General features: G+C 38.3%; 1 protein-coding gene across 1 annotated transcript in view; it reads left to right on the top strand.

Moving 5' to 3' along the window:
• The first annotated feature begins 87 nt into the window (after positions 1-87).
• Positions 88-24,753, top strand: part of LOC133530778 (dihydropyrimidinase) — a 72,408-nt gene continuing 47,742 nt past the window's right edge. The window contains exon 1 of the mRNA XM_061868847.1: positions 88-539. Coding sequence (XP_061724831.1) covers positions 498-539 — 42 coding nt within the window. The 5' untranslated portion in view covers positions 88-497. The remainder of the gene's footprint in view (positions 540-24,753) is intronic.

Below are 24,753 nucleotides of genomic sequence, written 5' to 3'. Positions count from 1 at the left end.
GTAATGATCGTTTGAGCTTTGAAAATAACGCCATCTATGTTTGATTACTGAAATTAGAACGCTTTTAATAGGACGCGTCGCGTTTACTCATTTTCACAAATGTTTAAATATGTAACAATATAAATATATTTTTATGCAATTAAGTTAAAATAAAATCAAAAAGTATATCTCTAGTTACTAATTGATTATTGTAAGAGTATTCAATAAAACGTGTATTTTATAGCGCCATCTAGTGGAACGGAGCAGAATTACTTTAAACTGATAAGAATGAGCGGACGAATTGTTTGTTTTGTATCCCGCCGACGGCACGCAACGACTTTACTACGCTTGCGCGGTGGAAGGGATATAGTAAACTCAATGAAATTTTTAATCAGTAGGCGTTTCGTTTCGTTGTCGATGGTGCACGGTGCGTTGAAGCGTATGATTTAAGTGTTATATCGCCTACACGCGATTTATAAATAAACTTTTGTGTTGTGCACTGATTGGATCTGTTGAAAATGGCCACGGCTCCAGTTAAGAAGGTCCCCATACATTTACAGGTAAGTCCATGCACCTGTTGTTTTCGGCTTTCGTAACGATAAAATATCGCGAAAAATTCACCGGTTTTAATTAAATTTAATAGTTTCTTCATTATGAAATCGTATAAAACTAGTTTCTCAAATTAATAATATGTTTCAGCGTTTTTTTTATTGATGCTACTGACCTATTTTGTCAAAAATTAGGTTGACTGTTGCGAAAACGCTAAGCTTATAAATAGATTCACCACCGGGTTTTCGCTGTTTAAAATGTTAATTTATGAACTCATTGCAGTCTAATGAACACTTTTAGTAGGTATTTAATATTTATTAGCTGTCACTTATCGACGTTTACATTGATAAAAGTATTTGACAAACATATAAGGTAGGTAGTAAAATAGGTACTGATGATAATTTATTACTTCAATTATACTTAATAACAGACTAGGTACTTGAATTTTTTACTTAGTGAATAACTAAGAAAATCGCTCAGGGAAGATGGACCCTTGGCAAAATTGCTCTGTGTCGGTTCTTGACCTCAAAAGGCTATTCACCTATACACATCCATCCAAACGTGACATGCGCAGTAACTAAGGGATTTAAGATGAGAAAAGTAAGCCTAAAACTAAAATACAATCCGTTACTCTAGTCTAGTAGGTACCTATTCTATACAAGTACGGAGTAGCTTGATACCAATATTATTTTTGTTCCAATTTTAAATTGTTTATGCCGGCCGGCATTTTGGCCTTGACTCGTATGAACACTATAATGGGCGCGGCGATAAGAATGCTAGGTTGAATTGAACTTGACATTGTAGGTAGGTATCTACTTAACCTATAAGGCTATGGGCTATCTCAGGAAAAAAAACCTCGTGCCCTCTATACTCTACTAGAGTCAGACCAAGCTAAGTTGGCAGCGATTTTGATAGACCTGTGCAAGTGTTAAGTAAACGTCATAATTTCATAGAACTTTGACGTTTAAAATAACACTTGCACTGTCTGGTCTGTCAAATTCACTGCCACCTTATCTTAAGTCTGACTAGGTACTTACCTATTATTAAGTTCAGTGAGCACCAGAAGAAGCTCAGCCTACCTAGTCTGTTGTTCAAAATGGAATGGATGGCAGCTTTGTTGTTAAAGAAGTAAAAGAGTGTTCAGATCATTTTGATCATTTCGCCAGCTAAGCTACCTCTAGCTGCAGTCAGCAACGGTAAGTAGGTAGTTACGAAGTTACGCAAGTGAGGTTAATAGTCAATATCATCTGCACACGTTATTTTAATTTTGGAATCCTGCTAGCCTGCTATATTAGCAGCAACATTGCTCCATAAGTTAAACAAATAAATTGTTGCTTAACTGCTGCCGCTTGCCAACGGAGCCGCAGCTAACGTTCACGGAGCTTCATGCGTCTCGGCTCTAATCGAGAAAAACTAGGGGGTTTGAAAATCTATTGCTGGCAAGAACTTTTCGTATTCTTTATTTTATATAATGGTGCGTAAGTACCTTACTCATTTCCAAAAACGTAGGTACGCATGCCGAAGGGTAAATAAGATAGAATATCTAGTTCCATATTCAAATTTAAGAGGTGACTATTTATGTTCTGATGTCTATTGAGAATATTGTATATTTTAATTTAGATTAGTTTTTACCATTTTGTTTTATTATGTGCTGTATGTTTCCCATTAAATGTAATTTATTATAACAATAAACTATTGAGAACTGATAAAATAAAATATTGGACATTCATACACAACTTGACTAAACAGTAAGCGAAGGCGTGTGTTGTGAGTACTCAGACAACGATATATGTATAATATATAAATACTTAAATACATAGAAAACACCCATGTCTCACGAACAAATGTCTGTGCTAATCACACATATAAATGCCCTTACCGGGATTCGAACTACGAACCCACTAGGACAGACCGGTCGTCGAAATAATAAGTATGAAAGTTATATGATAGTCCCCTGATAGCTTGCTTATCCAATTCCTAATAAGCTAAACTAAGTCAAACCTTTTAAATCTAAATGAAAGCGAATAAGTACAATTTTACGAGATTCTAAATTCCTGTCGCAAACAATGTTAGTTTCTCTGACTTTCCCTTGCAATGTTTCCAATACTGCAACTGTACTCGAACCATTTATGTCTTCCCTGTTGACCCAAAACAACGTATGAACCTACTTCGTGCGTTGCTTTTATGACGTTTCGGTTCTGAGATGGATTGTTTAGTTTGTTCAATAGTAAAACAGATTGTTTCAACATTTCGTTTAACGATGGCTTTCGCCGTAAACATGAAGTCATCGATGGAAAGCAACATACTCAAGTAAAGAGCAAATAAAAGTAAAGTGACTTCAAAGGAAAGTTTCAAGAAATATCTTTCTTTGCAACACCGTAAATGAAATAAAAAAATTTAAAAACCGCCTGACAGATGCGATGAAAGGTCAAGCTCAGTTCTCAACACAAACGTAGTTACAATCTCATTTTAAAACGACTAGCTAGATTGCTCTGAAACATTGTACTTACAATAGGATAAGGTATATATAGTCCTATAATCAGTTAATATAGTTTCAGAATCCATATTTAAAAAAAATACAGCGCATTTAAGTTTTTCATACAAAACTCGTTTTTGCGTTATTTCGTTTGTTTTATAAACTGGAGCTATATAAACTAATTACAGCGGCGGTATCATGGTTCCATTTTTATCACTTGTCACTATGCCCGTCACTTTCGCGCTTACATACTTGTTAGAACGTGACAGGTATGGTGACAAATGATAAAGAGCCGACCATCTTAGCCCTACAGGACTAGATATACCTCATGTCATTATATGTGCAAAGTTTCATTACAATCCGACACGTAGTTTTAAAATGAGAACGAAACTCGGTTCATATGGGATGGTGAAATTCGGCCGAGCTTGCCGGGGACTAAGACTAGATTGGCGAGATTAAGTGATTGACTATTGACTAAGCCCCCATGTAGAACCGAAGATCAATATAGGTTTCTAGGCTTTCGTTATAGACACAGTAAATCCAAATTAGTCCAATGCGGAAACCCGACCGCGTACAGAATACGATATAAGAACGTGATTGGCATTATACTCAAACGGAGGAAGTTTAAAATGTCCTAGATGTATATTAATTTAAAGGCACATACTCCGTTTTAGAAGCAGGCTTGTTTAGCTAAAGTAATGAAACTCGCATATAGTTAGTGCGTATTTCCTTGCGTATACCGCAACGTTTTAAATATGACATGTGTGTGTGTGTGACATAGGAATAAAAAAAAAATGTACGAAAAAAAACATATTTTACTATAACTATAAACTATACATTAACAACGCCATCTGTATACTCAAAAGTATGAATCTGTCTAAGAACAATACCTCACAGATTATTTACAAAAAACCGTAACTAAATCGGTCGATCCGTTTTGAACATTAATTAACCAAATAAACCCTCTTACTAAACAAACAAGGCTCTAAAATGCATAATTTACTATACAAACTTATGCATATTTCTCAGTTCTTCCGGTCTCATTCAAGACGAACATAAAGAAGAAATCTACACATATTTTAAACTAAGATTAAAGGTACAATAATAAAATTTACAGTACATTACGTTGCTAATTATTATGTCGGAATAAAAGGGGGGGCCTATGTACCCTCTGTAAAACGTTGTACTATACATGTGCGAATAAGGTATATACGCAACTTGTGTCGATTCAAGTCCCTTCGATCGTGTTTTTAATTTATCGCTTACTCGTTGCGAATTTCTATTTTTCGCACTTGTATCGTAATGTACTATATCACGTAGTTAAAAGTAAGTGTGTGTAATTTATGCCAAAGACACTTTTTAATGCCAGATGACATAATAACAGGTGCATCTTTAAACGTTGACAAATACAATTCTTAAGTAACGGTGTTAAAAGTTCATAGTCATCGACTACATTATAATTATTTCAACATGTTGGTGACATGGTAAGTAAATCACGTACTTAAACAACTATACACAATGAAGTGCCGTCAACTCGGGTCGGTCGTGATAGGGATGGCTGGGTGAATAGTGGAAAAAACTTAAAATATGATTTACTAGCCTATTTCTTAATAACTATCAAAATTGAAAATTCAAAACTTATTCTGCAAGTAGCCTCAAGGGCTCTTTTATTTACAAGTCAATACAACATTTATAGTAACATCATATGTGACGTTATCTATGAAAAGGGACCTTATTGTCGATGGCGCTCCGCTGTTATTAACGGTGCTCCGATATAATATAACGCTGCGCGACGCAGTGCGGCGTAAGCGCCATCGACAATAAGGTCCCTTTTCATAGATAAGCGCACATATAGTGACATGAAAAATACATAAAAACATTAATAAATACATCAGCCAATACCTGGGTGAACATTACATTATAATAATACTTAAAAATATCCACAGAAATCTACTATTATTTTCAAGCGAATGATACAATTTGTGGGGGATGTTTTTTTAGAAATTGTCAGGTAAATAACATTTTAAGTTTTGTCCTATTCACCCAGGTTGATGGTACCTGATTATGAAATAAACAAAGCGTGACAGAACACACAGACTCGAGTTTATTGCAAATAAAGAGTGCTTAATAATAATTAAAAACACTAAACTGAAAGTTAAAAGAAAAGGTTCGGTCCCCAATTCATATTTAAAATAAAAACACATTACTCCGACTACGCTTAAACTTAACTAACACCATAGAGAATGGAATGGGACTCGTCCAAACTAATCATACGAGCTCAATCTTGAGGGGTCTATTTCCATCAGGGCCGGATTTGCGCTCAGACCCACAAGGCCCAGGCAACTTAGCAATGTTTGAGACGAAGAACCCCCCTAAATTCCCATGTGCCCCTACCAAGTGTATAGAGGCCCTAGGTTTATAATCCGGGCCTGCTAATTCACCGAACTTGCAAAGTTTAAATCGATGCCTCTAAGGTTAAAAACTACTTGCAGGATTTTATTATATTATTAGTTAGAATGTGAATTAGAGGGGAATTATCGAATTACTTGCTATTTTTTTGAAGAACCCCTTAGAAGGGCTGCTTATCTGAGAAACATACCTACATTATTAAAACGGTATACATTTTCGTTGCATTGTTTAATGATTAAAATCAATACACTCATAGCCACATCGTCTAAGCACCATGCCATAATACGTGATCTATTTTTTCCCTCCTCTGCAGTCTGTCTCGATCTTATTACATTGGCGAGATCTTACTTGCTTGAATATGCTGCATTTGTTCTGGTGCTCTCTGAACGCTTCGATCGTCTGACAGCCAATTGAAGAATCTATTCAAGAGTTAGCGTTAGCTCCCTGTCGGCGGCCGATCGTAAACTCAGTCCGATAGTAATGTTCCTGTGTAATGTTTTGACGGTAGTAACATTAAACCAATAGATAGGTTCGTTCGGTTGCTTCAAATTATGATGCTCTTTGACTGACAGTCACTTGAACAATCTATCAAGACTTAGCGTTGGCGCCCCTATTGGTGATGATGTGCTGCAATACTAAGTTTGATGTATTGTTTCTGACTTGTGTTTCTTTTTAATTTATTGAAAAAAAAAACAGTGTGCCTCACTAAGAGCACGGGATAATAATATAATTCACAATTAAATTGCTAATACTGCTCTATTGAGAAAAAGTATACTTGGTATAGCACCTAAAATCTATAATAAGATACCAATAGAATTAGGAATAGTAGTATTAATTTGTTTAAGCGACATTTAACGAAATTATTATTAGAAAAATGTTATTATAATGTCAATGATTTCATTAATGATATTAGTTTTGAAGTCCAATCTACATCAGTAGTAATTATTGTATTTTAATTTTAAGGCATGCCAGGTTATGTACAGGTTAGACCAGGGGTTCCCAAAGTGTGCGCCGCGGCCGCGGGCGCGGCGGTGTATTCGCGGGTACCTATTTGAGCGCTCGCATCGGCAAATAATATAGCGTAGTGTCACTCTTTTTCGACCGTGATTTTAAATTTAAAAGGGCGCCGTTGCAAAATACTAAACTTGTAACTGCGCCGCATGTTGAAAAAGATTGGGAACCCCTGGGTTAGACTGTTATATAGATAGGTATACTATATTTTGTACGCCGAGAGGCAGAGCATGAAGGACAACTTTGTACAGTATAACATCTCTATATTACTATACTCATGTTTGCCAAATAAATTATCTTTATCTTTAAAATATTTTAATCTATGAAAATCGTGGAAAAAAATACTAAGTTGTAGTGTTATGGTATGGAGTAGACAAATAAGCTCGTATTCGTAATTCAAACCTCAGTCACGCCGTAGGTATAGTTGAAAAAATCATTACCTATTTAAAAAAATGCTAATATGATGCTAAAAATAAAAATGTGGTCAGGGTCCAACCACATAGACTCAAGGTTAAACCAGAAAAACTACTTGGGGCGTAAAAATAATTGGCTCAAAATAAATGAATAATCATCAAAGCAGACGTATTAAATGGTCGTAAAACACTTGCGAATGCAATTAGACGTTTAATTTGGCTTGTTGGAAACAGTTAATGTTCTAATTCAGGGTCAGTTTTGTTAACAAATGCTCCTAGACATGTGTTCCAACGACGAAGGTCAAGGTGGATAACCTCATACTAACTTACGTGTACCATACGATTACGTTAAAAACGTAACGTATCGCCGACTACAAGGATTTGTATAGTACTTTACTTACACAATTAAGCAAATGTTTGAGATGAATACATACCTAAATTAAATATGATCCTTGCAAATAGGTACATATATCCGTGGGAATCGGTTTGTGTCATTTCAGCTGTTCTTGTCCCAGAATTTCCAAAATGCTTTTGCTGTTCAGCACCCCCGATTTATATGAAAACGATACCAAACAGCCTCACTGATCTAGCAGCTTCACTGATTTAGATAGAAAAAATAAATAAAAATAATGGAGAGCCCTAAATAAACTTTCAAGAGCGGATAGGATAACTCAAAAACTATACAAAATATCGAAAAACTTGACTAAATAAATTTTATAAACAAAGTTACGAAGAAGTTACCTTTCCATGTTCTCTCCACATATTTAGCAAAAATTACATAATAGATTATAATACGAGTATATCCAGACATAGCTTTTGTAAACCATTTGCTTGATTTTCCCACCTTTAAAAATACTGCAATAGCCTAAAAAAATCAGTCCATCAAATATGTTGGCACAAACTCATACAACATTTAGTTTATTTGGCAGATGTATGCAGCGAGAGAAACGCAAATAGATGCAGAGTTTTGTGATTTCACATTTGAACCGTGACGAAATGCGAAAACGGTTTCGTAGGTGGAACTTGTATGAGTAACAATTGACAGGGGCAATGCAGTAGCTAAGTTTTTTAACTAGGTATACCTACACCTACCTATGCATATGTAGCAAACCGACCATACCTCTATAAACAAATAAACTATAGTGCAGTATCTAAACGCAGCCGCTAGGCTCGGTATTAGAAAAATGAGTAAGCATAGATCCATACAAAACGCTTATTATTTTCGTAGTCGACATCTAGCGTCAAGTAGCGGATTTATCAGTACGGCTACTTGACAATAGATGTCGCGACGAACGAAAAGTCTAATGCTCAACAATGTTCAGCAAATATTACCGGAGTAACCGGAAATCTATTTTCAGCTCCTTCTGTTTGTAATAAGTATCCGTTGTAAATTGTTGAGCAATACAGTTTTGGTCAGTCATGACACTCATCTAGTGTCAAGTAGCGGTACTGATATCCGCTACTTGACGCTAGATGTCGACTATGAAAATAATAAGAGTTTTGGTAAGAAAACTGATGTATGGTGGAGATGAGCCCTCTATCAACTCTCTGCTTACTTATTTCTCTATGGCTCGGCTATTATTCGGGGACTTTTTCTAAAGAACATCGGTGATTTGCTGCCATTGGGCAGCGCTCCACATATCAATCTTTTTTCACCTTCCATATTATCAACCACGATCGTTCGCTCCGTAGCGAACGAAATGGTAATATCTATCTCTATCACTCTTTCATATTAGTGCGACAGGGAGACATGAGCATATTGAGCATATCGTTTGGTATCTTAGCTAGGCACCCTGGACCGTTTTGGCAATTACCCTTGTAAATCTGTAGGTAGGTTTGGAGGATTAGGTATATTCTGTATTGAGGTGTGCAATAAAGTATATTTGTATTGTATTGTATATTCGTTCGCTACGAATCGAAGTTTCGTTAGAATATTATAATTTATTAGTAACTGTGTAGTCGCTTATTAGCTAGGCTAAAAGCATTATCAGATTTGCATTTCAGTCTTTATAATCATACCCCGGAATTTTGGGTGCATTTGATGATTTCGTGTAAGTATTTATAACTTTAAGTATTATATATGCAATAGCTGCCAAACTATAAATTAATTCAAAATAGGAAGTAATCTCCAAATGTGCTTAGAAATGTTAAAATGTGGCCGGCAAAACGTCCCACTTTGTCGCTTACTATAAGGACGAAATTGGCTTGTATCTTTACACGAATAACCTGACAAGGCGTCGTTATGGCAAGCGACAAAGTGCGACGTTTACCCAGCAGCCGCTGTCACAAATAGTTTCTGCTTATACAGTTTTTACCTATTATTTGGCAAGTGTAAAACATTCCCGCACACAAAAACCCGGGGTATGATTTTAATATCCCCATCTCATGATCACCATATAATCTGATACCGTCATATTGAAACGGAACTAGGGCCCTAGCTGTCTATTCTAAGAAGGGGACGTCTTCCCCTGCACACAATCACCCATAAATAATGATTTATGCGAGCGTTTTAATGCGTTCTAACCACAAAACACACAAACCAAGCTTGTAGCGATGCTACGTATTTGCCTAGGATAATACATGTTTTTCCATACAAGATAACCGGTACAACATGACTGTCGCATTTCCAACAAAATAACATACACCAGAGTATGACACTTATGTAAAACTATAATGTACCTTCTCAGCTGTAGGTTGATTAGCATATCCTGCTTCCTGGTTAACTGGTTTCGAAGAAACAAGTCTAAAGAGTATGCCACTTGAACGGAACTTGTCACCCGGATTGCGCGGAGGTTGTTGAACCAAACCTGGCTTCATGCATATCAAAATGATCCTCCTGGTTTACCCTAACTGCTCAAATAGGTCACATCCTAATTTAATTAGTATTTTAGAATCATTTTCGGAATTTTTATGAAACATAAATAGAGATTATGAAAGTGTCAAAAGGTTGAAATTTTTGACAGGAGAACTGTCAGAGAGTAGACTATGCGTTTAGTTACCGCATCGGAAAGAATGTATTCTGAATGAAACAAGGTAGAAAACTTATGATAAAAATATAATTATTAGTAATTATTATTAACCACTTAAAATATTACAAGTATTAATGAGCATTGATATTTTTTCGAGAGTCATATGATTTGGAAAAGGTTTAAGTTGGTTTGACGTTTGATGCGTCGATATGGATCGAAACGGAGGGCGGGGGATTTTTCTAGAATCGACGATGGATGTGTCAGTTGGTACTGGGGCACGCTAGCAGTTATACAGCTCCCAATTGAATATCGAAATAAACCGCCTCGCCCCCTTCCGCCGCCTGCCCTGGCCGGTGGAGGATTGGGATATATGTAAAGTGCGCCGTGTGTGTGCGTGTTGTGCGCGAAAAGGGCGTAGCCCACTGAGTGCTTTCCGTGCCGCCGGCGTGCGCAAGCATGGCCGACGGTCGTGTTGCTCCGAGCGCCATTGCGCGCTCCCTGATGTGCTGAGCGTCGTGGGGACGCTGGTTTTCACCGCAGGGCGCAGTCTTCAAGGCCTGTGGACTGCGTGCCGCCCGGCGATCCCGAGGTGCTTCACACAAGCCTCCCCCTTCACTTGCGTGGCCTGTCGACTCCGAGGCGCGTCACGTTGGCGCCACCATCAAGCCGTAGGGCACGGCCCTGACCCGCGAGCCGTGTGTCGGACAGCCGAGCCGCGGTCCGACGACCCCAAGGTCTCATCGCGCGGGTCCTTCTTGTGGAACTCCTGAGCGCCGCGGGTTGTTCTCGCCCGGACTTGCCAAAGCCGGAGCTTGAGGAACGCCTGTCGCCCACCGTCAGCGATCCGCCTGCTGCGTTAAACACCAGCGGGCCTGTGGATGATAGCTACGTTCGGTACCCGTGAGTGCACTAGACTTTTATCCCAGGGTTTGGCCAAAACCCCGCGTCTCGTCCTTCTCGCGATCGTAGATTAAGCTTTACTATAGTGTCACTCCACAACCGCCGACAGTTTAGGGAAACTGATTGTATTCTGAGCAGCGCCCGCCCTAAAGCGGAGTGCATTGTAGTAGTTAGCGAATTGTCTTAAATTGCATGTCATATATTTGGTCTTATCTTTTCAATATCCTATTAAGTTCCCATTAACCAGGTTAGAGTAACAAGAGGACCCTTGCACTCCAAAAGTGAAATGTTTTACTGCGGATCTTATCCGAGGCATCACTTCCATTAATCATAAAGACATCTTAAAAACCTTATTATTTCTCATACACAACAACACTATTTTTTATATACGACAATGGCGCCCGGAAAAAAGTTTTAAATATCAACCTGGTTGCTGTGAGCTTGGGAGAGCGATAAGATAAATGTATAAAATTAGTATCAGTTAAAAAAAAAAAAGAATTAAATGCAATTATTGGTCTTAAAAAATACAATACCATTTAATTTGTAACTTTACTTGTGACAGAGTAGCAAATTTATTATTTATTGTAATTATTATTAGGCTACACTATGAATAGTTAGCATAGCGTTTAGCCACAAATTATTTTTTCTACCACGCTCCAGTCGAGAGCATAGTGGTAGTTTACTTCAATACTTCATATATCTACCGAAGTGTTATTAGCTTATAATACTTAGGTGCACACCCTGACACAAGTAAAGCAGCAATCTTACCGACATGTCGGACGAGGAAGGGGACGAATTCCATGATACAGGTGCGAGGGAAGTCAAACCCCCCACCACTACTCGTGAATTAACAGGATTCAATCCTTCGTATGTCAATACACGACCGCGGGGTGCTGCTGCAGACGCCCACCCACCCGGCCCATCCACGCCAAAACCACTAGAGTCTATTTTACCATATTTGGGGGCTCCGGGCCTTGTCCGTCAAACCAACTCAACCTTAACAGGGGCAGTCACTACAACCCCTACGACGGGGACTACAGGCAGTACAGAACGCATCGTGCATGTATTGCGCGAGGACCATTTGCGGTCGTGGAATTTGAAATTTTCAGGTGACTCAGATGTCACCGACTTCTTCCTTAGGATTGATGACTACAGACGTAGCCGAGACACTCCGGAGCGCAAAGTGCTTAAATGTTTTGCAGATTTACTAAGCGGTAAAGCCTTAGATTACTATAGGCACATACGCGACGGAGTCTCCTCGTTGTCGGAGTTGCAAGATCTTTTCAGATCGTTTTTTACATCGATAGACAATGATTATACTTTAGAAAAAACTATTCGAGAACACCGACAATCACCAGGCCAGTCATTACATTTTTACATATTGGAGATGCAAACTATGAATGCGCGGCTGACAACAAAATTATCAGAAACAACCTTACTGCAGATAATTAAACATAACATTTTGCCATCATATGGGCACCTGTTGGCTGTCGACGACTCGAATAGCATCCAAAATCTTATTGCTATAGGCAAACGTTTTGAAGCTTATTCAGGCTTACCTGGGTCTACAAATAATTCCAAAACAACAAAACAAATAAAACAAATTAACGAAATTAAAACTTATAATCAGAGAAATTTCAAGAGCAATAATACACAAAGACAGGTAAATAATAAAAACAACCAACTTACTTGTAAAAAATGTAAAAAATCGGGACATTCATACCAACAATGCCGCACTATTCCAGGCATTGTTTGCTTTCAGTGCGGTCAGAAAAATGTGCTTACAAGCACTTGCCACAAATGTAATCCTGCCAAGGGCAGACCAGCGCCGGAAGCAGACAATGCCCAAAAAAACTAAATAGACCAGGAGCCATCAAAACAATATCAAACACACTATATTTAGGTGCGGTGACTCCTGGTGTAAAGGCGGTTGAAGGAGATAACCGAATTTACATTGATTTTGAGGTACGAGAACGAATATATACAGGTCTAATGGACTCAGGAGCAAATTTAAGTATAATAGGGAACAATTACCATAAACATTTCTTAAATTTAGGATTTGATTTAATAAATTACACTACAACTGCGACTTGTGCAAACCGTTCTGTCGTTGAGGTCATAGGTAAAATCCTATTACCAATCAATTTCAGAGGGATGCTTTATAATATAATGTTTATGGTAATCCCAGAAGTATCTGATGACTTCATTTTTGGCATGGATTCTATATTAACACTAGAATTAATAGATATTTTTAAATTAAAAGATATTCACCTTCTAAAAAGGAAAACATCACTTAGGCCGGAGTCACTAAACACATTATGTGCCATAGTGCCAAAACGTGATCTCTCCCCTCTCGAATCAATTCAATTGGACAAAGTAATAAATGAATTTAAGTCAATCAGTACAGAGGAGCGAGGTCTGGGTAAAACATCTCTAGTAGAGCACAAGATCACAACAACGGGGCCACCTATAAAACAACGATATTATCCGCTTTCACCGGTTAAACTGAAGGCTTTAAATGACGAAGTAGACCGGATGCTTCAGCTGGGCGTGATAGCACCATCTAAATCACCATGGTCTAACCCCGTTGTTATGACCCCAAAAAAAGACGGTTCCTGGAGATTTTGTTTAGACGCCAGGAAACTTAACGACGTCACAGTCAAGGACTCATATCCTGTACCATACATTAATTCAATTTTAGATAATTTACGTGGCACACGTTATTTAAGCTCAATCGACTTGTCGGCGGCTTACTGGCAAATTTCTTTATGTGACTCCGACAACGTCGACGGCTCCGGCACGTCATGTCAAAAATGTGCATTTGTGGTACCAAACCGCGGACTATTTGAATTTAAACGCGTCCCGTTCGGTATCTCGAACGCGGGCTGTGAATTACAACGTTTGGTAGACTCTCTTTTTCACCATAAATACGGCGAGAAGATATTTGCATATTGTGACGACCTTCTCATAGCCACCAATTCGTTTGAAGAGCATATCGTTATTTTAAATGACGTTTTTCAAGCTTTAAGCAAGGCAGGTCTAACTATAAATTTTAGTAAGTGCGAATTTTGCAAATCAGAGCTTAGGTACCTTGGATACATAGTCGGTTCACAAGGTCTACTAACAGATCCACAAAAGCTAGATAGCATTAAAAATTTCCCGCGCCCAACAACCGCTAAGCAACTACGCGCATTTATAGGGCTCTGTTCTTATTACCGACGATTCGTGGCAAATTTTTCAACTATCATAGCCCCGATGACAACTTTAATTGGCAAGAAGAAGGGTAGAGACACCGTAGACTGGACAGTGGAAGCAGAGAGGTCATTCCTAGCGCTTAAAGAAGCCCTCACCCAGGCTCCGGTGCTCGCCTGCCCTGATTTTTCCAAACCATTCCAGATCCATTCAGATGCATCAAGCGTCGGCATCGGGAGCGTACTTATTCAGGAATTAAGCGGTATAGAACACCCTGTAGCTTTTTATTCTAGGTTGCTTACGAAAACCGAACGAAATTACAGCACAACCGAACGTGAACTCCTAGCATTAGTGGACTCAATAAATCATTTTAGACCGTACATAGAAGGTAGCCGCTTTGTGGTGGTCACCGACCATATGTCGCTAAAGTGGCTCAAAACGCTAAACAACCCTTCAGGTCGTTTGGCGCGATGGGCAATGCAGTTATCTTGTTTTGACTTTGAAATTAGACATAAAAAAGGCTCCATGCACGTAGTACCAGACGTTTTGTCACGTATTGAGGCAGTAATATTCGAAGGAGGTTGCAGTTCTAAAGATAATTGGTATAATAAATTATTTAAAAATGTAGAAACTAACCCAGTATTTCATAAAAACTATCAAATAAAAAATAAAGTACTATTTAGATATTCAAAACCAATATCAAATTTACAGACCGAAAATAATTGGAAAATAGTTTTGCCTAGAGAATTAATACCAGAATGCATTAAAGAAAATCATGAAAAACTAACAGTACATCCTGGCACATTTAAAACTTTATCAAAAATTAAAGAAAACTATTTTTGGAAAGGCATGTATGCAGACGTGAAAAATTATGTGGCCACGTGTGAGAAGTGTAAAGCATACAAACACTCAAATCAGCCTCCACATGGGCACATGACAAACCAGAAAAAGGTTAATAAACCTATACACACTCTATCTATCGACCTAATAGGTCCTTTAGTACAATCATATTCTGGTCACGTCTACATACTATCTATAGTTGATGTATTTACAAAATATTGTTGGATTCACCCACTTAGAACTGCAACAACTAAAACAGTAACTACATTTATAGAATCAGAAATTTTAAATAAAGAGGGAATCCCATGTGTTTTAATCTGCGACAACGCAACAATATTCCAAAGTAAACAATTTAAAGATTTTTGTGCCACACACTCAATACCAAGGATATTTTATAACGCATATTACGCACCTCAATCTAATACAGTAGAACGCTTTAATCAAACTATTGAGACCTGCCTAGCTATTTTAGTAGGACAAGACCAAAGGAACTGGTCCAAGTACCTACCGCAAATCCAGCTATCTTTGAATAGCACTATTAATATTGTAACGGGGCATACACCATTCTTGTTGGCAAAGGGGCGAGAGATGATGACGGATGGCATGCTGCATTCCATTAGGGGCGGTATTCCAAATTCGTTAGACGACCTCCAAATTTCCAACCGGTCCGACAGAGCAACTGCTCTCAATGAGATGGCAGATATCTTCCAGCGCGTCACTGATGCTTTGACCAAAGCGTACAAACAAAACGCGGTACGATATAACCTGCGCCGTAAGGAACTACGGTTAAGCGTAGGCGATATCGTATGGAGGCGTAATTTTGTACAGTCAAATGCAGCACACTTCTTCTCCGCAAAATTGGCACCGCGCTTCCTGAAATGCAAAGTCATTAAGAAGCATTCGGATGTCGTATATGATCTTCAGGAGATAGACACGGGTAAAATTGGAAAGTATCATGTCAAGGACATAATTAAAGTCCCACAAGGTGTATGTCACACGTAACAATTTATTTTATATTATTAGGGCATACTAAGATTTAGCCCATTCTTTTTTTTCAAGCATACATGCTTCTTTGACCCAACTGGTCAACATTTGTTCCAAGCATTTCCTAGGAAATCAAATTTTATAAGTAACTACATACCCTAAGGGCCCAGGGTGACTCAATTATGGTGGATATAATACACTAAGTAGGACATGGAAAAGAAAACCAAGTTTTTCTTTTTCAATTAATGCAAGCCCATTGGCTGCATATAGGAGTTTGATTTAAGTGCGGGTTACAAGTAACTTCCACTATTGCTAGTAAAAGTAATAAATAAAAACTACCAACTAGTAACCACATTATATTAGGGTACTAGTGGCTTTGTATTTGTAGGAATATAGGCATAGCAGAGCATGCTATAGTAAAACATAACTATTAGTATATCAATAGGTAGCATTACATTAGGAATAGAAATACATGTAATATACTAATTAATTAGAATAAATTAGCCTAATCAAAGATAACTAATATTTTTGTTAGCATTAAAAGATATCAATTAGCCTCAAAATGAGAGTTAGCCCATTATTAACTATAGCGACTACATTATACAACTTAAGACTATTTAAAAGGAAATCTAGGTTATATTTTTTAGTTGGGTAGCAGAAACCACAGTGTGGTGGCCACACGCTGTGATTTCTAATGTGAAACACGTGATAGTCATAATCTGACCACAGCATAGTGTTAAGAAGTATACGTCTACGTTATAGTTCTAGAACATAATATAGGTAAATTAAAGATAAATATTAAGTAGCATACTAAATAAATAAATATAGGTTTAGTGTCAAACGATAATAAATATGGAGCGCATGTATATGTCCGCATGTATAGTTAACGTCCTACTGGACCAGATGATTTTTTGGGAAAAGATTTTTTTTTTTTTTTTTTTTTCTCCGGTTACCCCGGCTGCCTCGGTTAAGCCGCGCTTAACCTCTTTGCCGAGAGAGGGGATATTGTAGCGATGCTACGTATTTGCCTAGGATAAATACATGTTTTTCCATACAAGATAACCGGTACAACATGACTGTCGCATTTCCAACAAAATAACATACACCAGAGTATGACACTTATGTAAAACTATAATGTACCTTCTCAGCTGTAGGTTGATTAGCATATCCTGCTTCCTGGTTAACTGGTTTCGAAGAAACAAGTCTAAAGAGTATGCCACTTGAACGGAACTTGTCACCCGGATTGCGCGGAGGTTGTTGAACCAAACCTGGCTTCATGCATATCAAAATGATCCTCCTGGTTTACCCTAACTGCTCAAATAGGTCACATCCTAATTTAATTAGTATTTTAGAATCATTTTCGGAATTTTTATGAAACATAAATAGAGATTATGAAAGTGTCAAAAGGTTGAAATTTTTGACAGGAGAACTGTCAGAGAGTAGACTATGCGTTTAGTTACCGCATCGGAAAGAAGGTATTCTGAATGAAACAAGGTAGAAAACGTATGATAAAAATATAATTATTAGTAATTATTATTAACCACTTAAAATATTACAAGTATTAATGAGCATTGATATTTTTTCGAGAGTCATATGATTTGGAAAAGGTTTAAGTTGGTTTGACGTTTGATGCGTCGATATGGATCGAAACGGAGGGCGGGGGATTTTTCTAGAATCGACGATGGATGTGTCAGTTGGTACTGGGGCACGCTAGCAGTTATACAGCTCCCAATTGAATATCGAAATAAACCGCCTCGCCCCCTTCCGCCGCCTGCCCTGGCCGGTGGAGGATTGGGATATATGTAAAGTGCGCCGTGTGTTGTGCGTGTTGTGCGCGAAAAGGGCGTAGCCCACTGAGTGCTTTCCGTGCCGCCGGCGTGCGCAAGCATGGCCGACGGTCGTGTTGCTCCGAGCGCCATTGCGCGCTCCCTGATGTGCTGAGCGTCGTGGGGACGCTGGTTTTCACCGCAGGGCGCAGTCTTCAAGGCCTGTGGACTGCGTGCCGCCCGGCGATCCCGAGGTGCTTCACACAAGCCTCCCCCTTCACTTGCGTGGCCTGTCGACTCCGAGGCGCGTCACGTTGGCGCCACCATCAAGCCGTAGGGCACGGCCCTGACCCGCGAGCCGTGTGTCGGACAGCCGAGCCGCGGTCCGACGACCCCAAGGTCTCATCGCGCGGGTCCTTCTTGTGGAACTCCTGAGCGCCGCGGGTTGTTCTCGCCCGGACTTGCCAAAGCCGGAGCTTGAGGAACGCCTGTCGCCCACCGTCAGCGATCCGCCTGCTGCGTTAAACACCAGCGGGCCTGTGGATGATAGCTACGTTCGGTACCCGTGAGTGCACTAGACTTTTATCCCAGGTTTTGGCCAAAACCCCGCGTCTCGTCCTTCTCGCGATCGTAGATTAAGCTTTACTATAGTGTCACTCCACAACCGCCGACAGTTTAGGGAAACTGATTGTATTCTGAGCAGCGCCCGCCCTAAAGCGGAGTGCATTGTAGTAGTTAGCGAATTGTATTAAATTGCATGTCATATATTTGGTCTATCTTTTCAATATCCTATTAAGTTCCCATTAACCAGGTTAGAGTAACAAGAGGACCCTTGCACTCCAAAAGTGAAATGTTTTACTGCGGATCTTATCCGAGGCATCACTTCCATTTAATCATAAAGACATCTTAAAAACCTTATTATTTCTCATACACAACAACACTATTTTTTATATACGACAAGCTGTATTCGCAGTATAATGACGTAGAAAAAACGGTTGACGATCGTAGATATCGTAAGTGCATATCGCATATTTTGTATGAGTGTAAAACATATAAGAATTGTATTGATTACTAAAAATAATTGTATTGATTACATTTCCTTAAATTTTGAACAGCCGCATGACATCATTGACGACTTACATAGTAGTTATTTTTCATAACTTAAATCGTACTAAAAACCTCAGGGCCTGTATAAATTATATTTTCATAAAATTACAAAATGGGCTCAAACCTGAACCTCTTCTTTGGGTTTTGTTGTTGCCCATTATCAACTTGACATCCGTCTGTTTGAACTAGTGTGCAACATGAAAATTTTTAACAATTGACCATATGAGAAAAACAAAAGAAATTACTCACTTTCTGTCCCTGCCCTAGCTGCTACAGAAAGATGCATACGGACATCTGTATATCACCATACGTATATTATGCCTATCTGAGACTATACTTGCCGCAAAACTAACTGGCGACTTAGATCAAAATGCTATCTCCTTTACCCTTGATAAGACCAACCAAGAGTGAAAGAGATGGCATTATGGCCTGACTCGCCACTGAGTTTTGCGATAAGTATAATACAAAACAAACTGCCCTAAGTCAAAACGCTGGTTAATATTTTGACTGCGAACCAACCGTCAAGTGGGAACGAGTTTAACCGTTCACGCGTTCTCGGAACGTGGGGTTAGAATTTAGTGTACATTTCCGACTTGCGGCAGGAGAGCGTAACAAACATACAAGTTTGTACTCATTAAGCTGTTTTAGGTTGAGTTACTTTGTCACGGTTCTTAATTTCGTACTTTTGATTAAGAATTGTAATACCTATTTTCTTTCTGTGTTCATATACAGTCATTCACAGATGAAAACATTTGTAAGAAACAAGGCAGTTATTGTTATGTAGGGATACACAATGTAAGTAGGTACTTAATAAACAAAAACCTTAATTGTGATTTTATATTATACTTATTTGAAATTTACGTTAAATGAATTTTCTCAAAGATGAAACTAAAACTCAGTAAGATCGATTTCTAGTCTTCTAAACCCATTCTACATTTTACGAAACCTAGTGCTCATAACATTGTTCGTTCAATAGTTCCTATAGGAAATATAGAATACAGTGAGGTATGGTTTTCGTTGTACATTCAGTTTTAGCTTTACACACACATTGGACACATTGTGCACATTGGATTAAATAATTTATGTATTTGGCATCGCAGCTAAAATTTAAATGTCTGAATGTCAGTGTCTGCAGATTTACATAATTCAAGAAACTGCAAATTTAAGCTAAATAACACCAAAATTATATTGTTAATAAAATGATACTGGGAGAGCATGAGAACAAATTTGTCTGTCATTGCCCTACGAATATCTCCTGTTTGGGAGATATTGGTAGTTTGTATGGTAGGTATGTGGTAGGTACGGCCGCGGACTTTAATTGCTGAGCCATCTACGGTTCAAGTTAATTTGTTTGTCAATACTAACGGTATGAGAATACATGACGTCTCATAATAATTATAATATAATTCAGCCTATATACGTCCCACTGATGAGCACAGGCCACCTCACATGCGCGAGAGGGCTTGGGCTATAGTCCCCACGCTAGCCCAATGCGGATTGGGGACTTCACATACACCTTTGAATTTCTCCTCAGATGTATGCAGGTTTCCTCACGATGTTTTCCTTCACCGAAAAGCTAGTGGTAAATATCAAATGATATTTCGTACATAAGTTCCGAAAAACTATTGGTACGAGCCAGGATTTGAACCAGCGACCTCCGGATTGAAAGTCGGACGTCATATCCACTCGGCCACCACCGCTTTATAAAGTCTCATATGTAAAGTAAAGCCTACATGGCTCATCAATTAACGTCCGTGACTGTACCTGACACTTCGACTCATAGTTAGCTCGGCCTAGTAGCCGATCTTCGAGATGAACCCCCGCGCACATTGAGGGCACCTGAGGAAACCAGCCACGTAGTGATAGTGAACAGAAGCAGGCTGCGTGTTTTCAGCTCGTCGAGTTTAGCTTCGAGGTCAACTTTACGTTGTTCCTCGAAATCGCGCACTTTGTCCTGTACCAGGTGCTGCCAAACCTTCCCACTGAGAGAGCTCGATGTTGCATTCTTTTCATGTGTCGTTTCTGAACATCTTTGTACCTATACACGGTGTAACACGAGGAACCCGAAAGATTTTAACCACGCACTTCTAAGGCCAAAAGAAGGAAAAAATGTTATATGAGTTTAAGTAAATTTAGCCGAGATTTTTTTTTTTTTTTCAGTTTTGAATGTATTTGTATTATTATAAAAAGTTAACTTTATGATAAAACTAGCACTGAAAATGAATTTTTACGATCTGTTTTTTGTAAAATCCTAGTTTTTGCAAAGGTTACTTGTCACTTTTTGACATCTTTCAATAAGGATATTTAGACTACGCCCCGTAATGGCATCATCGTCATCGCGTTTTGCATTAAAGTTACAATAAGATGTTTTTTTTTTAAATTAGTATTAAGGCTGAAACTAGGCGAAATCCAGAAAAGTTTATATGACATATACACTGTTAAAATCTTTCGGTTTCCTCATGTTACACCGTGTGTATGCCCATAACTACATTAAGCGTCAATAGTAAGCGGATATAACAACGCTCCAAAAGTATCTGCCACAATTATTAGAATTATTTTCTACATAGATACCCAGTATATCTACAGTTCGAGTTCTAAAGTATATGCGACAGTCTAATTGTTTTACATATACATATGCGTGTCCCTAATGGCGTGAGGGGGACTTAGAAGGGGAGTGACGTCATCAAGGCAATTCCTTCAAATGTCTGACTTTAACTACCTATGCAAATTCATTTCTGTACTTTTGGTATAGTGAATCATATCTTTTGCCGATCGATTATTAGTAAGCGTTTTTTAGCAATTTTGCCCGCCACTATTATCCATTAGGTATCACTTAAATCACAGAGGTGGGCGAAAATAGCCAAGGATTGGGTGCCGCAAGATGGGCGGAGAGCTGACAGGCCCAGGAGGAGATGGCGGGATGACCTGGACGCATATCTCAACGGCTGGGCGGTGATTGCTCAAAACCGAGACGGATGGAGATCGAGGGGAAAGGCCTTTGCCCAGCAGTGGGACACCATATAGGCTAGTGTTAATAATAATCACGTAAATATCACCAAAAACTAGAATAGAATTAATATTTTATAGCAAAACTGACCGCCTTGCACGAGATTCGAACTCGCTTTACTGGGATGGGACTTTGTCCAACTGCTGAATAGCTGATCTACATTGGTACTTTACTTACCCGATTTAGATATATATACTTCCATTTCCATCATATCCAACATTTTTTTTACGTCTACGTCTAGGATTAAGTCCCGTTTTGTTAAAAAATAATGAACCTGGAGGACATTACTAAGAATTCAGAATTCATTTCTGTTAGGTACTTGGATTCTAGTTTATCTTTGAAATATGAGATAAAACTTAACTTATTTACAACATAACTATGAGATTTCCAGGTGTATACAAATACACTTTTTGTGGTTAGCATGTTTCGTCACATTTGGCCTAATTCTCATCATTGTTCACACATTTCAAACTTAAGATAAGATAACATTAGTGGGCCACACCCGATGACTAGACAGAAATCTTAATAGTTTCGGGCCGCTTGCCGAATATGCTCGTTTTTAATAGATGAATTGCATGATGCAGACGTAATGTCATATGTCGTTATGCGTAGTGTTGAACTAAATACATCAATCATCATCAAAATGACCGAGCCGGCAAAATGTCCCACTTTGTCGCTTGCCATAAGGACGAGATTAATAAAGTATTTAATACATTAAAGATAACAGACATACGCCCTATTTCGAACAATGCGTATAAGATGTCACACCGATACGACACTGACAGATCGGCGTCGTATCGGTATATAAGTTATAACCATTTTTGAATTGGGTCGATAGCTTGGGTTACTCTACCCGCAATGGTTCGATGGTCATCTGTCAATTCAGACAGTTCCATAGTGATGCTAATATGAACATGAGCAACTCCTGTCGTGTCGTGCAGCCCTGCACTCGCGAAAGGCACATAATCGGTTATCAGTAGTAATAATATCATAGTAAGTAATGCATTGTACGAGAATTTCATGTTGATAAATACCATAGTGCCAAAACTCCCTATCAAGATTACCTACCTAATACATACTCATAGTTTACAACCTTAAAACCTCAATTAGATAAGATTGATAAGAATTTGTAATCTTTACTGCTGATTGTTTGCTTTTATAACTTTGCATTTGACTTAAACCTGTCAGTAAATCATATATAGTACAATTTCTATAGATGTTCCATGTGCCATGCGCGTGCGCCCGTGAGGGACAAAATATACGCAATGTGACAAAATTAAAAACACGTTTTAACATTTCTGACAACATACAAAAAACAACCTAGTAATTTGGTCGGGTTCATTGTTTCCCACCATAAAAACGGTGGGGAACGAAACTAAATACTATACGTCTACGTCACTTAGGACTTTTTAGAAGTAGGCAGAAAGGAAAAGTGAGACTATGACAAGGACAAAAAACTCTCTCTGATCTCTCTCACTTTCTTTGCTACTCCTACTGAAAGTTCCAAAAGATCATCCTGTTCGATCATTTCGCCCTGATGTCAGATCCAGAGTTATACTATATTCTATCTATATTGAGATGGTATTATTGTATGAGGAGTCTGAATAGCGAGAAGAAACCATATTTTTCAAGTTTGTTTTTTAACTGGTTATTCTCTATAGTTCTTGTACCCATATCAGCAGTCAGCGTCAGCAGCAGACAACTTTACGCCGACTTGGCAGCATCTTGTAGTGCCGTAGCCAAGGCTCGGAACCGGTTTATAAAATACTGGTAAATACCGGTTTATTTCGGTTTTTACTCCGAAATTTTATAAAAATCCGAACGTTTTAAGAACTTTATTGTAACCTATTGCGCCTTCAACGGAAGTTTCGACCTAAGCCGTCCTACGTATACACGTATAACGATTAAGGGCAGCTTTATTGTGCACAGTGCGGCCGGACATTTAAGGCTAAGTTCGGTTTTGCGAGCCACATGCTCATCAGAGGAAATTGTAAAGGTCGCCGTTGTCGGACACGACATGTAGGACTATATATTTTTCACAGGAATTTAAAATTGATGTATTTTCAAAACAGTGAGTACGGTGACAGCTGTAATGTCCATACAATTTATAACCTTAAAACGCAAAATCTTGCAAAATTGTACTGAAATAACAGCCGTACCTAAGCTGTCTGAAAAATACGAAAGGGGACGAAGTCACGTGACTGCTTCTCCATACAAACGTCCTGTATACGTTTTAAAAAATTGTATCGATTTTTTTTTTAGCTTCAAACTCTTGTAATAATCTAAACATTAAGAGTTAAGAATAACTTTGCGATCCTAACGAAATAACTTATACGTTACATCAATATATGAAATTCCATTTCGGGAGAGAACGGTTTCCACTAACTAAATCTTAACATAACACTTTGATTTTGATGTCGATCCCTGCAGCATAATATATGTATTTTAGTTTTATAGGCTTCGCTTTGTTGAAAAAAAAAAAGTTTTTGTTTCGTAGATTTTGTAAAAAAGGAAAACCTATAAACGTAGTTTTTCATTGTGTCAATAACATACTAAAAAATCATAGATAATGGAAAATATTTAGAAGTGGAACAACATTTTCTCCTTTTGTATGGATAACTACGTGCTATAGGTTCCCACTGAGCAGTTTCTACTGTATGCATTTCAAGATGTCTGCCCAAATGTACCTTACAAAAACATCGATGCATTATCGAAGTTCATTGACTTACAATTTACTTTACTGGTGCGTTTAAATATAAATAATCGGGTTAACGACTACTTTTAAAGGTTAAGTTAATAGTGGCATTAAATCGTTTATTGGCCATAATGGGGAAGGAAGCTACTGGTACTGGTTTGAAAGAAAGAGTGGTATTTTATTTATATTTAAGAAATCTTATTTTGATATTACTGGCATTTCAGTTTTCGTCCAACTTTCACTTGGTATTACCAGTAGTTTATGTGACTGCTACATAATGAAATACATTAAAATACGAGTATGGGTTTATGAAACGAATGAAATGAGATTCATAAAAGGATCAAACGAGTATTTTAATGCCTAATTATCTGCAGTTGTATACGTTGCTTTATCTACATCAATATCATAAGCTTTAACAAAACAAAATAATTTTATACTTAACACTTACACTACACT

Source organism: Cydia pomonella, chromosome 23 (genome assembly GCF_033807575.1).
Source record: "Cydia pomonella isolate Wapato2018A chromosome 23, ilCydPomo1, whole genome shotgun sequence".
NCBI classification, from domain to species: Eukaryota; Metazoa; Arthropoda; class Insecta; order Lepidoptera; family Tortricidae; genus Cydia; species Cydia pomonella.
Note: the sequence above shows the minus strand (reverse complement) of the source record. Positions and strands in the feature narration are given on the sequence as shown.